Below are 14,234 nucleotides of genomic sequence, written 5' to 3'. Positions count from 1 at the left end.
CATGCCTTCAATATCCCTTCACAGTGAATCAAGAAAGATTCAAGTTATTCGTTGTGTTTCATTGTAAAATATGAAAGTTCAAATTTGGAGAGAGCTTGAATATGTTTGTTAGCATAATGATGATTAAGAAACCACATTAAATTTTTCAAGATTGGTGAACATTTTAGAATTTACATTGTAGAAGGAGCAATAAGTATGCAGTGTGCAAAAAAGTTCTTTTTAAATGAATGTTTCTGGTAGCAAATGTAATAAATGGTCATCTTGTTCTCTTTTTTTTTAATACTTTGATTTACTAACTTGAAAAAAGATATATACTCATTTGAAATTTTAAATAAGGAAATTACTTTTAAAATTGCAAATTAAGCTCAAAATTTTATACAATATTTTTACAGGCTTTTAAAAAAAGACAGTAAGTACATTAAATGTTTATTCATAACGAATTTTTCTTTTCTTGGTTAGATGATAACAAGGATAATGGGGAAGTCACAGTGCTTTCTCGTGCAGCCCAGAAAGGGTTTAATAAGGTTGTAGTGAAGCATCTAAAAAAATCAAAGACTATCTTATCAGTAAGTAAACTAATTTTTCTACTTCATGCTGTAGTGACCAGAATGTAAGAGTTGGTGGTAATCACAGATTGAAAAAATAACTAAAATATAAATTTTAAAGCTTTACTTATACACAAAATAGATTAATTCAGTACAGTAATTATTCCAGTGAAGTTATAGTATTAAGATTATACTGTACAATAACTGCTATTTTGGTTATTTTTTTCAATGCATTTGCTCCCCTTAATTCCATAATATAATGGATTGTGATTGAGAATGTAATGTGACTTTCTGCTTTAAATTAGCTAGTTTTCATCTTTATATATTTGAAGTTATGGTCCCAAAGCTCACTCATATATAAAGATTCCTTGGCTAACCATCCTGATCGTTGTTGTTTTAAAAATGTTTTGCACATAAGAGAGTATCTTATAGATAAGTAATTGAAAATGTTATAGAAAGAATTGATGTAAAAGATGTTATCCATTTTAGATTTTAAATCCTGCAAAAGCCAGAGCCTATAATGCTAAAGAACATAAAGCCTAGTACTAGAAGAAGGCAGCCATTGACTAAGACAAATTTGCAGACTTTTTATATGACTAATACCCATCCTGTAAACTTTGTTTTTCATTTTCGTTCATTTTATAAACATTTATAATGTCCCTATAATGTGCCAGACACTGCGCTAAGAACAGGGATACAATGGGAAAAAAAATCTCTGCCCTCAAGGAGTTTGCATTCTACAGAATGAAATACTTTGGCCTTGTTTTGAATTTGGCAGCTATTAATATATTTCTGTGGAGATATACCACCTCTTATGCCTGAAAATTGAACATGAAGCTTTCATATTGAAGGATGCATTGGTCCCAGGCATCTAGAAGCTAATTTTTGCAATGCATCTTAGTGTTGTGTCTTCTATGCTAAAATACTACATAGAAATTATATGTGGCTAGTAAAAGGAGCTAAAAGTGTTATCGCTGTTCGAAAAATTATTTTCTTTCTCTTTTAAAAGCCAAGTCCCTAATTGATTTTTAAATGGTCATAAAATTACCTTTACTAATCTTTGTGCAAACATGAAAGGATGAAGAGATGTCTTTAGAAGCCGTGAGAGGTCGAGTGATTCGGGTGCTTGGATCTCTGGGAGGACAAATAAATAGGAATCTTGTTACAGGTAAACCTGTGAAGTTGCTTCCAGGTATATTTAATTTCAAAGAATTCTTCTAAATTTTATTTGTGCTACATACATTTAACATACTCTTAAACAAAATTATGGCTATTAGATAGTTTGTTAAATGCTATGATTGCTTGCATGAAAGGTATTATGTAACAAATTATATCAGAGTGATTTTTAGGCTGGTTCTGTCATATGTTCTTCCCAGTTTTTGTTTCTGTTTGTTTTTTTACACAAAAGCAAATGAAACCAGTTCACTCTGGTTTCTTTACTGATTGTGGTAATTTAAGAACTTCAATCTGCTTTTTAAAACCTCTTCTTGACATTTGGGGAAATTATTGTTTGTCATTTTTGGTAGGAAATACTATTTTCATATAATAAGCATCTCTTTTTAAAATTTGAACTTCAAGGGGCAGCTAGGTGGCGCAACGGATAGAGCACCAAGCGCTGAAGTCAGGAGGACCTGAGTTCAAATCCGGCCTTGGACCAAACACTTGACGCGTACTAGCTGTGTGACCTTGGGCAAGTCACTTAACCCCAGTTGCCTCACTAAAAAAAAAATAAAATAAAATAAAATTTGAACTTCATAGTTATATATGATATTTAATAAATATTTTGAAAGTTTAAAAAAAGTTCTTTTCCCAAACTATTCCAGCTCTTATTCTGAAAGTATAGTAAGCTGCTGGCAATATTGAATTTTAACAAATCTTGTAGAGATAAATTCACCACCAAAAAGTGCTTAGTTGAAATAATAATATCAAAAAGTTTTCAGATCCCAGTGTAAAGTTAAATTTTAGACCATTTTATCCTACAAAATAATTTTATACTGCCCTTTTTGTACTCATTCAAGTTCCTTCTGATGTGCTCCTTTTTAATTTCCTAAGTGTGTAATATTTTTTCAGTGCTAGAAAGATTATGAATATAAAATATTTTTCTTAAATTTTTTAATAGCTGCTTCCTCAGATGAAATTATGAAGAAGTGTTTGGCATGGGATTCAGAGAAGAAACTGAGCTTTGCAGTACCATTTGCAGAAATGAAGCCTGTAATATATTTGGATGTATTTTTGCCTCGGGTCACAGAACTGGCTCTTTCATCTAGCGACAGACAAACTAAAGTATTTTCATTTTTTTGTTTCAATGATATTTTAAGTGAGATTTTAATGACTTTCATTTTAAAAAGACTTTTTCTTAAGAGTCACAAGGAAGATTTAGGAAGGGGAATCTGTTTCAGCCACTCCATTATAATAATTGTTTTATTTTTATCTCTGCATCTATCTGAAAACATATTAATCCACGTCTCCAAAGTGATAATAAAAATCAAATTGTAATGATAGTTGAAAGGGAAAACTTGCAAGAAAAGTGATTGGCAAATAATTTAAGAGAAATTTTGTTTTCTGGTTGTATTTATGTGGGGGGGGGGGGGTCTTCCCACCAGATTGGCTCTCTTATCTCTTGCAATTTATGGGAGGACATGGATAAAATTTACAGAAGTTGGGCGGTTGTAGGTGAGTTTTAACTTCTGTAATTGAAGGGAATTTTCATGTCATTGAGATCATAGATCCTTTGATATATGACTATTAAAAACCCTTTATGGTAGAAATATAGTATGCAGGAACATATGCAAATTATTAATATACAGACAGTTTTTTGTACAAGACACTTGAAAAGGCAGATAACCTCAAATTTAAAACATTATTTATTATTCTGGCTATGTTATATGTCTCTTATGATTCAGTTTCCTTAGTAACCAAAAATGAACAGATATATACTCTAGATGAATGTTGTTTCTTATGAACAAAGAATATGTTAACATTTATTAACCATAAGCGTAATTTATATGGTTCTTTCATATGCTAAAAATAAAATTAATGTCTTTGTCCTTTTTAAAGCTTTTAAATTTAGATATTTTGCTCTTTGGGCAGAAAAATATCTATGAAGTGAACAAAGGGAGAAATTCTATATTTTCACAAAGTATTTCCTCAAATTAATTTGTATTTGAGTCAGATAGTACTTATCTGTTGCATTTTTAAATTTTGGTTTTATTTTACTTTCTTCGGGTTTTATTTTAAACCCTATTTTTACAAAATGCTGAACATTTTTCTATTGATCTGATACTAATATACACGATTTTGATAACTGTTTTGCTTATATTAGATTGCAGCCTGTGAACTGTTACATAGCATGGTTATGTTTATGTTGGGAAAAGCATCTCAAATACCTGAAGGAAATCTGGGTTCCCCACCCTTGTATCAGCTATATAAGAAAACATTTCCAGTGCTACTTCGACTTGCCTGTGATGTAGATCAGGTAAGTAGATTAATTATTTTTAACTTTGGATTGTAGTATGAAACTAAGTACCTTGACATATGAACAGAGTGATATTTTAATGTCTAATTTATTTATGTAAACTAAAATAATGAAAAGTTCTGTTTTTTTAAAATGCATTTTTGAATGTTAAAATACAATGGATTTTTGAAATGAGACTAAGATAAACTTTCAGAATGTAAGACTTTTAAAGGAGTAGTGGTGATCACCTTTGGAAGGAAAAAATATATAGTTGAAAATAGACTTTCTTTTCTTTTTTTTCTTTTACTTCATTTTTAAAATTTATTTTTAATTTTCAACATTCATTTCCACAAGATTTTGAGTTCCAGATTTTCTCCCCATCTCATCCCTCCCCCCAACCCAAAATGGCATGCATTCTGTATACCCCTTCCCCTAATCTGTCCTCCCTTCTATCTTACCCCCCAGCCCCTTCTCGTATCCCCTTCCCCTTTTATTTTCCTGTAGGACAAGACAGATTTCTATACCCCATTTCCTGTATTTCTTATTTCCCAGTTGCATGTGAAAACAATTTTTTTTAACATTTGTTGTTTTTTCTTTTTACAAGTATAGAAGCAATATTTGAGATTTTTTTGTCAGATTATGTTAGAATGTAGTGGAGATACTTTCTTTTTGTGACCAATCCTCACCTTAAAGTAAGAGCATAGGCAACTTCAGTCTGAGCCACGGTGAATTTTATTATGCAAATTTCTGCTTCTCTGGATTTTAAGGGAAGGAGAAAAGAATAAGTAGATAGGGAAACTTATATTCAGTGTAGCACTGAACCAGAAAAAGAAAAGTGACAGGTAATCTTTAGATAAATTTATTTCTCTGTTAAAAATTGCTTCAGGAGCTACCACTTAAATTTTCCATAGTTTGAATGTAAAGATTCAGGGAATTATAGTATATCACTGCCTGAAATTCTCAAAGGGAAGATAGCTCAAGAAGGAGGCTTTCAGAAACATTTTTAAGCAGTCCTTGATGAGAATGTAAAAAAGATTCATGTAGTTAACTATAGGAGCTTAATCTCTAGAGTTCAGATTTTGAAAGGACACACATAAAAGTTTGAAGGAGAGTAATAAACAGGGAAGTATATAAAAGATTTGTACAAACCTGTAAACAATGTCAGGAAGGCTAAATTTAAGATTGAACTGAGGCTCGTGAAAAAATGCAAAGGACAGCACAATGTTTTCAGCATTAAAAAGAACAAGAAAGAAATATTTCTCAGAGAAAATCATACAATATTTTTGGTTGATAGAAAAAAAACTCAATTTCTCATTTGTTTCCATCTTTTCAATATATGACTGAAAGAATAAGCATATCCCACAGAAAGTCGAAGCTCATATTTTGAGGGGATAGTAAGAGATCACTTAGTTGCTCTAAATGACTTCAAAACTCTCGCCTGAACAAATGCTATCCCAGCTTACTGCACAACTCATGAGATATGATTATTAAACTGGTCTATGATCTTTAAGGAATTGCAAAAAAATATTTGAGACTGTGCTGGAAAACTATAAATGTATAAATAATGTCCCAATTTTCACAAAGGAGAAACAGTGGATTCTTGGAACTGTAACTTGATTTGATATTGATCCCCACCAAAATTCTAAAACACTTTATTAAATTTGATTATTTTGTGAGTACTTACAAATGGAAGTAGTGATCCATTTACTAAGAACAAAGCATCCCTGACTAACCTTATCTTTTTGATACTTTTGCTGGACTGGTAGATCAGAGAAATTTTGTAAATATAACTGAATTTTGTCAGAGCATTTGACAAAGTCTCTAATGATTTTATAATGGAACGGGATGGGAGAAATACAGGCTGGGCAATAGTATGTAATTATGTAGAGTGTCATGTGGTCATACCCAGTGAATGCTGTTTGCCATGAACTGAGTTGATGCTTGGATCTCTTTCATCCTGGAGCAAAGTATTTTAATTGATTGAAAATTTGTCTCCAGCTAATCCACATAGCTTGCTGTCCTTGATCACATATTGTTCAGTTTTTAAAAACTCAGTGACTTAGGTAAAATTGTAGATATCTCACTTACCAAATTTGCAGCAGGGAGGGATAATTAATTTCTTGAATGTTAGAATCAATATCCAAAAAGATATTGACAGGCAAAAACAAGGTACTGAATCTTCATGAAGTATGGCTAAATAGCAGTAAAAATCAGATCATGTGTTCAGGGTCGAAAAATTAATAGAATAAGTACGTAGTGTGTATGGTATGCCCATGTTGTAATTATTGTGAAAAGAGAGAGCTTTTTGCTGCATTACAACCTTAGTGATGTAGCTGCCAAAAAAAGTAGTAGTAGTTAAGCTGCATTAGTAAAAAGTCTAGTATCCAGATCACACCTAGAGTTTCTGTTCATTCTGCATTAACGTTTTGTGAGGGACAGTGACAAGCTGGAATTTGTCCAGCATAGTACAATGAGGATGATAAGGGGCAGAAAATCCTGCCATATGAGGAGTTATTGTAGGAATTAGGCTAAAGATTTAGGAACATAGGGGAAGCTAGGTGGCGTAGTGGATAGAGCACTGGCCCTGGATTCAGGAGGACTCGAGTTCAAATTCGTCCTCAGACACATAACACTTACTAACTGTGTGACCCTGGGCAAGTCACTTAACCCCATTGCCTAGCCAAAAAAAAAAACAAAAAGATTTAGGAGCATGAAAACTGTCTTCAAGTAGCATGTTTATGTGGAACTGGTTTTATTCTCTTAGATTTTCTAGAGCAGAACTAGAGCTGCTGGGTAGAATTATAGAGTGGTGGAAATTATTCTTTCTACTCTAGCTCTGTTTAAATGACAACATTCTGAAAATGAGAACTGTGTAAAAATGGAGTAACTTGCCTTTTATGGTAGTGAGCTCCCTGTCACTCTAAGTCTTTAAATAGAGGCTGTATAACTTGTCAAGAATGGTTTTGACAAGATTTTGTGCTTCAGTTAAGGGTTGGATGAAGTGACTTCTAAAATGTTGTAATTGTATGATTTCTGTACTGCATATTGCTGTGATGATATAGTAATAGTCTGACCTATTTGGAAATGGCAAGTAAGCTATTTCCAAGGCAAAATTATTTGAAAAGAAAGAGATACAGGTATATCTAATGAATGTTTATTATATTATGACCTAGGTGACACGGCAACTGTATGAACCACTTGTCATGCAAATGATTCACTGGTTCACTAACAACAAGAAGTTTGAAAGTCAGGATACAGTGACATTACTAGAAACCATTCTGGTAGGTGGTGATTGATTTCTCTGCTTTTTCTGTTGGCCAATGACATAGAATGTATATTAGACTTTTAGCAAATAGATTGTTGAAGAAAACAAAATAATTTCTTTTTTTTTTTAACTAATTTCTAATTAGGTCATATAGGTTTTAAAATATTTTATTTTGTTTAAGGTGTTAAAATATATTTTAATGAGTCAGAATGCCTTGTTGGTAAAATTTAAAAGTTTTCCTGTGAGGCAAGAAAATATTCACAAATAGGGTAAGGCTTAACCTAGGTCAAGTCAAAAGATAACTTAAAACTGTTGACTTTTCTCAGAAAAATAAAAAGCCTCAACATGTCTAAAATGGAACTCATCTCTCCCTTAAGCCCACTCTTTTACCTAATTTCTCTACTTCTGTTCAGGACACTTCTGTTCTTCCAGTAACCAAGGTTTGCAGCTTGGGACTTGTCCTCGACTCTTCATCACCCAAAATACCCTCTTACTTCAGTTGCCCAATCTTATTGATTCTAAGGCTACAGCATCTCTCATCTGTCCCTTTCTCTCCACTCACACTGCCACCATCTTAGTTCAGGCCCTTATCACCTTTTGATTGGACTATTTTAACAGCCTCCTGATTGGTCTGTATGAAAGAATGAATGATAAAACATTTATTATTAAATGTTTACTGTGTGCCAGGCATTGTGCTAAAGTTAGAAATATAAGCATGTAAGAGAGTCCCTGCTACGAAGGAGTTTGGCGGGGGGTAAAAGGGAGCTAGAAAGAAAAGAGGAGAGGAGGATGCCTGCATTGTACGGAAGTGGTCTGGTTCTGGGCATGACAAAGTGAACATTTACCTACCAGAATCTCAAGGGCAGAGTCCAAGGTTTTGGTTGGAGGGTGTGGTTTGGGAATGGCCAAGAAGTGATGTGGAGTTCTGTACAAGAAATTTTCCCCTAAGTTTCTCCCTCTCCAATCCATCGTTCACATACGTGTCACAGCTGCCAAAAGCCTGTGATATTATGATGCAAAGAATTGTTATCACTGATAATGGGAGAGACCAGTTTCGGTGGAATGAGCCTGGAAGTCAGAGTTTGAGGTATTCAGAAGTGAATGAGACCTTGGAGGCCACGAGAGTAAATGATTTAGAATGCTTGCCTTTCTTCCAAGCTCCCTGCAAGCACCACTTCCCAGAGGACGCCCTTCCTGATCACAGCTGCTGTTGGCTCCCTCCCCGAAATTGCCTTTTTTTACTTTGAATAAATTTTGTATGTACATACACACATGCACACACATTTGTTGTTCCCTTGAGAGAATATAAATTCCTTGAGGGCAATAATTGCTTCATTTTTGTCTTTGTGTCCCCAGCAACTAGCACTGTAGCTGGTAGATGCTTAATAAATGCTTGTTGATTAATCATTTGGTCAACATATACAGTTTTTTAAAAAAAATCCATTGTAATCAGATCATTTAATTCTTAGGTTGGATTAAGTCCTTGACTCTTTCATTTTCTTGGTGCTGCTTGCAGACAGTGCTAGACAATTTCAAAGGAATTTGTTTACCTTTAAGTTTGTGTGTGTGTGTGTGTGTGTATTGTGTGGAGAAAGAGAGAGGGAGGGATGGAAAGAGAGGAAAAGAGGGAGAAAAGAATGGAGAGAGAGAGGACAAGGGAAAAGAAGGAGTAGAGGAGAAGTATTAGAGATAAGGATGGGACCTGTGATTTCATTGGACTAGGGAATTCTTGGATGAAAAACCTTCTGTCAGTTCAGGTCTCCACCCTACCTGCTCCTTAAGATCACATAGTCCATAGGTATCAGAGTGGAAATTGAAAGATGGTTCTGAAATTGGAGCTCTGTGTGTGTTCACATCCTTTTGCTGTTGCTCTGGCTCTTACTCTCTTTCATGCTGTTTTTCAGAAGAGTAGTTCTTAAAGCAGAAAAGTTGCTAGCCTTGAGTTCAGAACACCTGGGTTCTGTTGTTCATTACCTGTGTAAATTTGGTCAGTGAATTTAACCTTTATGAGCCTCAGTTTCATCATCTGTAAAATTAACCAGATGATCTAAACTTCCTTCTAGCTCCAAATCTTGTGACTTAAGATCCTAGGTCTTAAAAAATTATAAAAGGTGGTTTACTTTGATGGAGCTAATTGATGTAGGTACTCCTTCCCACAGTGCAGATTGCAACCCATACACATTTTCTACTGTCAGGAATCAGAGTCAGTGAACATTTATTCAGCACAAACTGTGTGCCAGGCTCTGCTCAGCACCATTGCTGCAAAAAAAAGATGGGAAAACCCCTGCTCTCAAGATCATAATGTACTGGATGTGACTCTTCTCCATGTCCTTCTGTAAGTTCTCTGTGCAGGGTCCACTTAATCTCACCAGGATAGGAGGAGTGGAGGAGGGAGAATATCCTTTAGAGCAATTGATATTGAATGAATACCATGAAGCCCACTGGCTGTGTATCAAATATCCTTTACTCTTCGTGTATGTCTAGTCCAATAAAGATAAACATTCTCGTCATATACCTGTTTGTCAATAATTAAGTTAGCCATACATTTATCAAAACTTTTTATATTCAGAATATTGTGTGAGGCATTAGAAAAAATAATTTAGATAAAACAAAGTTCTTTTACTGACAGAACACTACATGTGGCCCTCAAGTGTGACCCTTTGACAGAACTTCACGGAACAAATCCCCTTAATAAAAGGATTGGACTCAGTCAAAAGACTGCACCCAAGGACCTAGAAGGCCACAGGTTCACCACCCCTGACTTAAAGTATAGCAGGGATATGTTGCATTTATAGAAAAATAACAAATAGCAAAACAATATGAGGAGCCCTTATTGTGCTAAGGGTAGGTATGGGTTCTGAACAGATGGATCACAGAGTCAACAGTGCTGCCTTTGCTATTTCTCTAAAATTTTCTATAGAGATTGCCAAGATGGAGTTTATTTTTATTTCTGATTTTTTTGCTCTTTTATTTCATTTGATATATTTATTATTGCTTTTGAATTGGTGGTAGAGAGAGCTGCATTCATTTGGAGCTCCTAACTTTGCCATCTCACCAGAAGGCCTCCCATGACCTTCTTAACCCTGTTAGCATTATTTCTTGACATTTACTTGTTAGAACATGAATTGTTTAGCTTCCATAATCCTCTGCCATTTTCTTGATTTCTGAGAAATTAATTTAAGCTGTGGGCATCGCATGATCAAAGAGGCAAGTCTACTTTTAATGCCATGATTTATTTTATTTCTTGTGTATTAAGCTGATTAGTTCTTTTAGATATTTCCCCTTTTTATATGTATACTCCAGACCACATGTGGCCTCGAGGCTGCAGGTTCCCCATCCCTGCTGCAGATTATTCATTTTTGTGTCCAAATAAAGGTACTCTATTTTTGCACAGTTATTCTAGTTATTTTACTTTGTGTATCAGCTTTCTAATACTTCTAAACCTTGTCCTTTTCTCCATTCTTTTCCTTCCACAGCTATTTTACATACAGGATAGATACATCTTTATCTATTCTCTTACAGATTTATTTTTATCTCTTTGCTATGTAGACCTATTAGTTGTTCCACTGAACCAAAGAGCATGCTCAGTTCATAGCTTTTGGGGCACAGTTCCAATTCTTTTTCAGAATGATTGAATTAGTTCACCTCTCTACCAGCAGTGTTGATTTGCCTGCAGCCTCTCTAGCATTTGTCATTTTCCTTTTTTGTCCACTTTGCAAATCTGATGGGTATGAGGCAGAACTTCAGAGTTATATTAATTTATATTTCTCTAATTATTAATGATTTGTAGTATTTTTTTTCGTATGGCTATTGATAGCCTGGATTTCTTCCAATGAAAACTGCCTGTATATATCCTTTGACAATTTATCACTTGGGGAATGGCTCTAATGTTGAATGAGTTCTATATATATCTTAGAAATGAAACCTTTATCAGAAAGATTTGCTTCAAAGATTTTTTCATATTTGTGTACCTCTTAATTTTAGCTGCATTTTTTTTGTTTATAACAAAAAATTTATGAATAATTATTTAACTTCATTTTTTTCCTGGCAAGCAGAGAGAGTTTTTATAATAGTCATATATGTGAAGCAGCATAGTGTAATGGATAGAGCATTTAATTTGGAGTCAAGAAGACCTCAATTTGACTCCTGACTTGGATACTTAATAGCTCTGTGACTCTAAGCAAGAGTCAGGCTTCTCTGGACCTCAGTTTCCTCATCTGTAAAGTAAGGGGTTTGAATTTAGGGGTTTCTAAAGTTACTTCTAATACTAAAACAGTAATCCTATGAAATAGAAATAAAAGTTTAATGATGCAGTGATTTGCCTCTTGTTTTAGGATGGCATAGTGGATCCTGTTGACAGTACCTTGAGAGATTTTTGTGGCCAGTGTGTTAGAGAGTTCTTAAAATGGTCCATTAAACAAACAACACCTGAGCAGCAAGAGAAAAGTCCTGTGAACACTAAATCACTCTTTAAGCGTCTATACAGCTTTGCACTTCACCCCAATGCTTTCAAGAGACTAGGAGCTGCACTTGCTTTTAACAATATCTATAGAGAATTTAGGTAAGTCAACAAAAATTGAACATTATCTTTTCTGTATTTAAATAATTGCTCAGTGTGATTTGGGATTAGTAAATTAATTTTGATCAGGGAATATATGTTTGACTGTTTGACTATATTATACGTTATTGACTATGTGTTATATGTTATACTTAATTATGTATTATATGTGACTGTTATACACATCCATACTTTTAAAAAATAAATACTGATATTTCTTGTCTTTACATCTACATTTCCTAATGTATCTCCCTCCCTTAGAGAACCCAGCAAATTTAATAAAGAATAAAAAAGAGAAAAAATGGTTCAGAAAAAGTAACCAACACATTTAAAAATTCTGACATTCATTTTAGTGTTTTATATTCATAATCCTTTCCCTTTTTGAAGAAGGATTCAAAGTGTCTTCTCAGCTGGGCTTCTCTTTGTCTTTCTTGATGGGGTTGAACTTGGTCATTTATTTATACACACACATAAATTCTCTCTCTAGTATATGTTTTTTGAAAACGTGTGTGTGTATATTTGTCTGTCTATCTCTATCTATCTATCTATCTATCTATCTATCCATCTATCTATATATATATATTTAATCAACAGAAATCTACAAACCCAAACAAAAACAAAAACCTTGTTACTAATATATAGTCAAAACAAATTTCCACATTGATCATGTCCATTCTGTACATTGAGTCCACCTCTCAGGTACTGCTGCTAGCTGATGCTACAGTAGTTAGAACATTTTTCCTGGTATCAGGAAAACATGAGTTCAGATCTGTTCTCAGACATTGAATGGCTGTGTGGTCCTGGGCAAGTCATTTTACTTCTGTCTGCTTTGTTTTCCTCAACTGTAAAATGGGGGTAACAGTAGCACTCACCTCTCAGGAACATTGTGAGGATCAAATCAGTGTAATATTTGTAATATTTTACAAATATTAGTATGGTGCCTGGCACATAGTAGGCACTATATTCTCTAAGAAAGCAGCAGCAGCACCAGACAGACTTTCCCTCCAGAATTGTGGCAGAGCCCAGACCTAACATCAAGTTTGAAGTCAGGAAGTAGGCTGGGAAAATGGGCAAACAAAAAGAATCCCGCTATAATGAGCTATTACAATGGCAGAGATGCTCAAGGCACAAAACCAAAAGAAGAGAATGGCTCCAAAACATCTATAAACAAAGCTTCAGAGAAAAATATAGCTTGGGCTAAATTCCTAGGAGAGATAAAGCTGAGTTATGAAAACATTTGTAAATTTTTTTTTTTTAAGTAGAATGAGAACTCTTGAGGGAAAAAATGGGAAAAGAAATGAGAACTGTGGAAGAAAGGATTGGAAAAAGAAGTAACAGCTTGGCACAAGAAGTGCAGAATCTTGCCAAAGCAACAAACTCCTTGAAAATTAAAATGGACCAAATAGAAACCAATGACTCCATGAGAGAACAAAAAATATAGAACAAAGTCAAAAAGCTGAAAAATAGAAGAAAGTGTATGGTATCTCATAGCAAAAACAATGGACCTGGGAAACAGATTGAGGAGAAAAAAATTTAAAAATAACTAAACTGTCTGAATGTCATGACCAAAAAAGAACCTAGACATATTTCAAGAAATCTTTTTTTTTTTTTAATTTCAAGAAATCTTAAAAAAGACAAACAACTGTCCAGATCTCCTGGAAACAGAGGACAAAGTGAAAATAGAATCTCCCAGTCATCTCATGAAAGAATCCCCCAAATGAAAATTCCCTGTAAGGTTATAGCCAAAATCCAATATAGCCAAAATCCAGATCTTCTAGGTCAAAGAAAAAAGACTCGAAGCAGCCAGAAACAAAATTCTAATCCTGAGGAGCCAGTCAGGATCACACATGACTTATCAGCCACCACTAAAATGAAGTGCAGAAGCTGGAATGTAATATTCAAGAATGCATAGTCTGTGGGCTTACAGCCAACAATAACTTAACCAGCAAAATGGAGTACAGGAGAAAAAAAATGAAACTTTAATGAAATACAGGACTTCTAAGTATTTCTATTGGAAAAAAGCAGTATAAAGAAACTTTGGAGTTCAAACACAAGAATGAAGAGAAACACATAAAGGTGAATGAAAGAACAACGATAGAAGACTAAATAAGGATAAGCTGCTTACATTCAATTATGGGAAAATGTTAGATGTATCCCTTCTGAAATCTGTCATCATTGAGTCTTATTAGAGTTCTGTTCTGGTGGCCTTAAGAGTAGAAAGAGAGAGGTAAAGGAATACGTTGAGGGGGGATGAGAAAGGAAGGTTAGGAAAATTATCTCACATAATTGTACAAGCAGACATCTATACAAACAAGGGGGTGATGGGGGAGCAACTGACACTGGAATCTTCCTCTAATCTGAACCTGGGCATACAGAAGAATACACACACATACACACACACACATGAATTAG

General features: G+C 34.3%; 1 protein-coding gene across 4 annotated transcripts in view; it reads left to right on the top strand.

Moving 5' to 3' along the window:
- The window catches only part of LOC114053672 (DNA-dependent protein kinase catalytic subunit-like), a 167,918-nt gene that overhangs the window by 33,693 nt on the left and 119,991 nt on the right, over positions 1 to 14,234 (top strand). For all 4 annotated transcript variants that reach the window (XM_027876779.1, XM_027876781.1, XM_027876780.1 and 1 more), the window contains 6 exons: positions 460 to 566; positions 1,623 to 1,713; positions 2,665 to 2,828; positions 3,868 to 4,020; positions 7,173 to 7,280; positions 11,599 to 11,825. In XM_027876779.1, coding sequence (XP_027732580.1) covers positions 460 to 566; positions 1,623 to 1,713; positions 2,665 to 2,828; positions 3,868 to 4,020; positions 7,173 to 7,280; positions 11,599 to 11,825 — 850 coding nt within the window. The remainder of the gene's footprint in view (positions 1 to 459; positions 567 to 1,622; positions 1,714 to 2,664; positions 2,829 to 3,867; positions 4,021 to 7,172; positions 7,281 to 11,598; positions 11,826 to 14,234) is intronic.

The sequence above is a fragment of the Vombatus ursinus genome, unplaced genomic scaffold, assembly GCF_900497805.2.
Source record: "Vombatus ursinus unplaced genomic scaffold, bare-nosed wombat genome assembly UNPS02014812.1, whole genome shotgun sequence".
Lineage (NCBI taxonomy): Eukaryota > Metazoa > Chordata > Mammalia > Diprotodontia > Vombatidae > Vombatus > Vombatus ursinus.
Note: the sequence above shows the minus strand (reverse complement) of the source record. Positions and strands in the feature narration are given on the sequence as shown.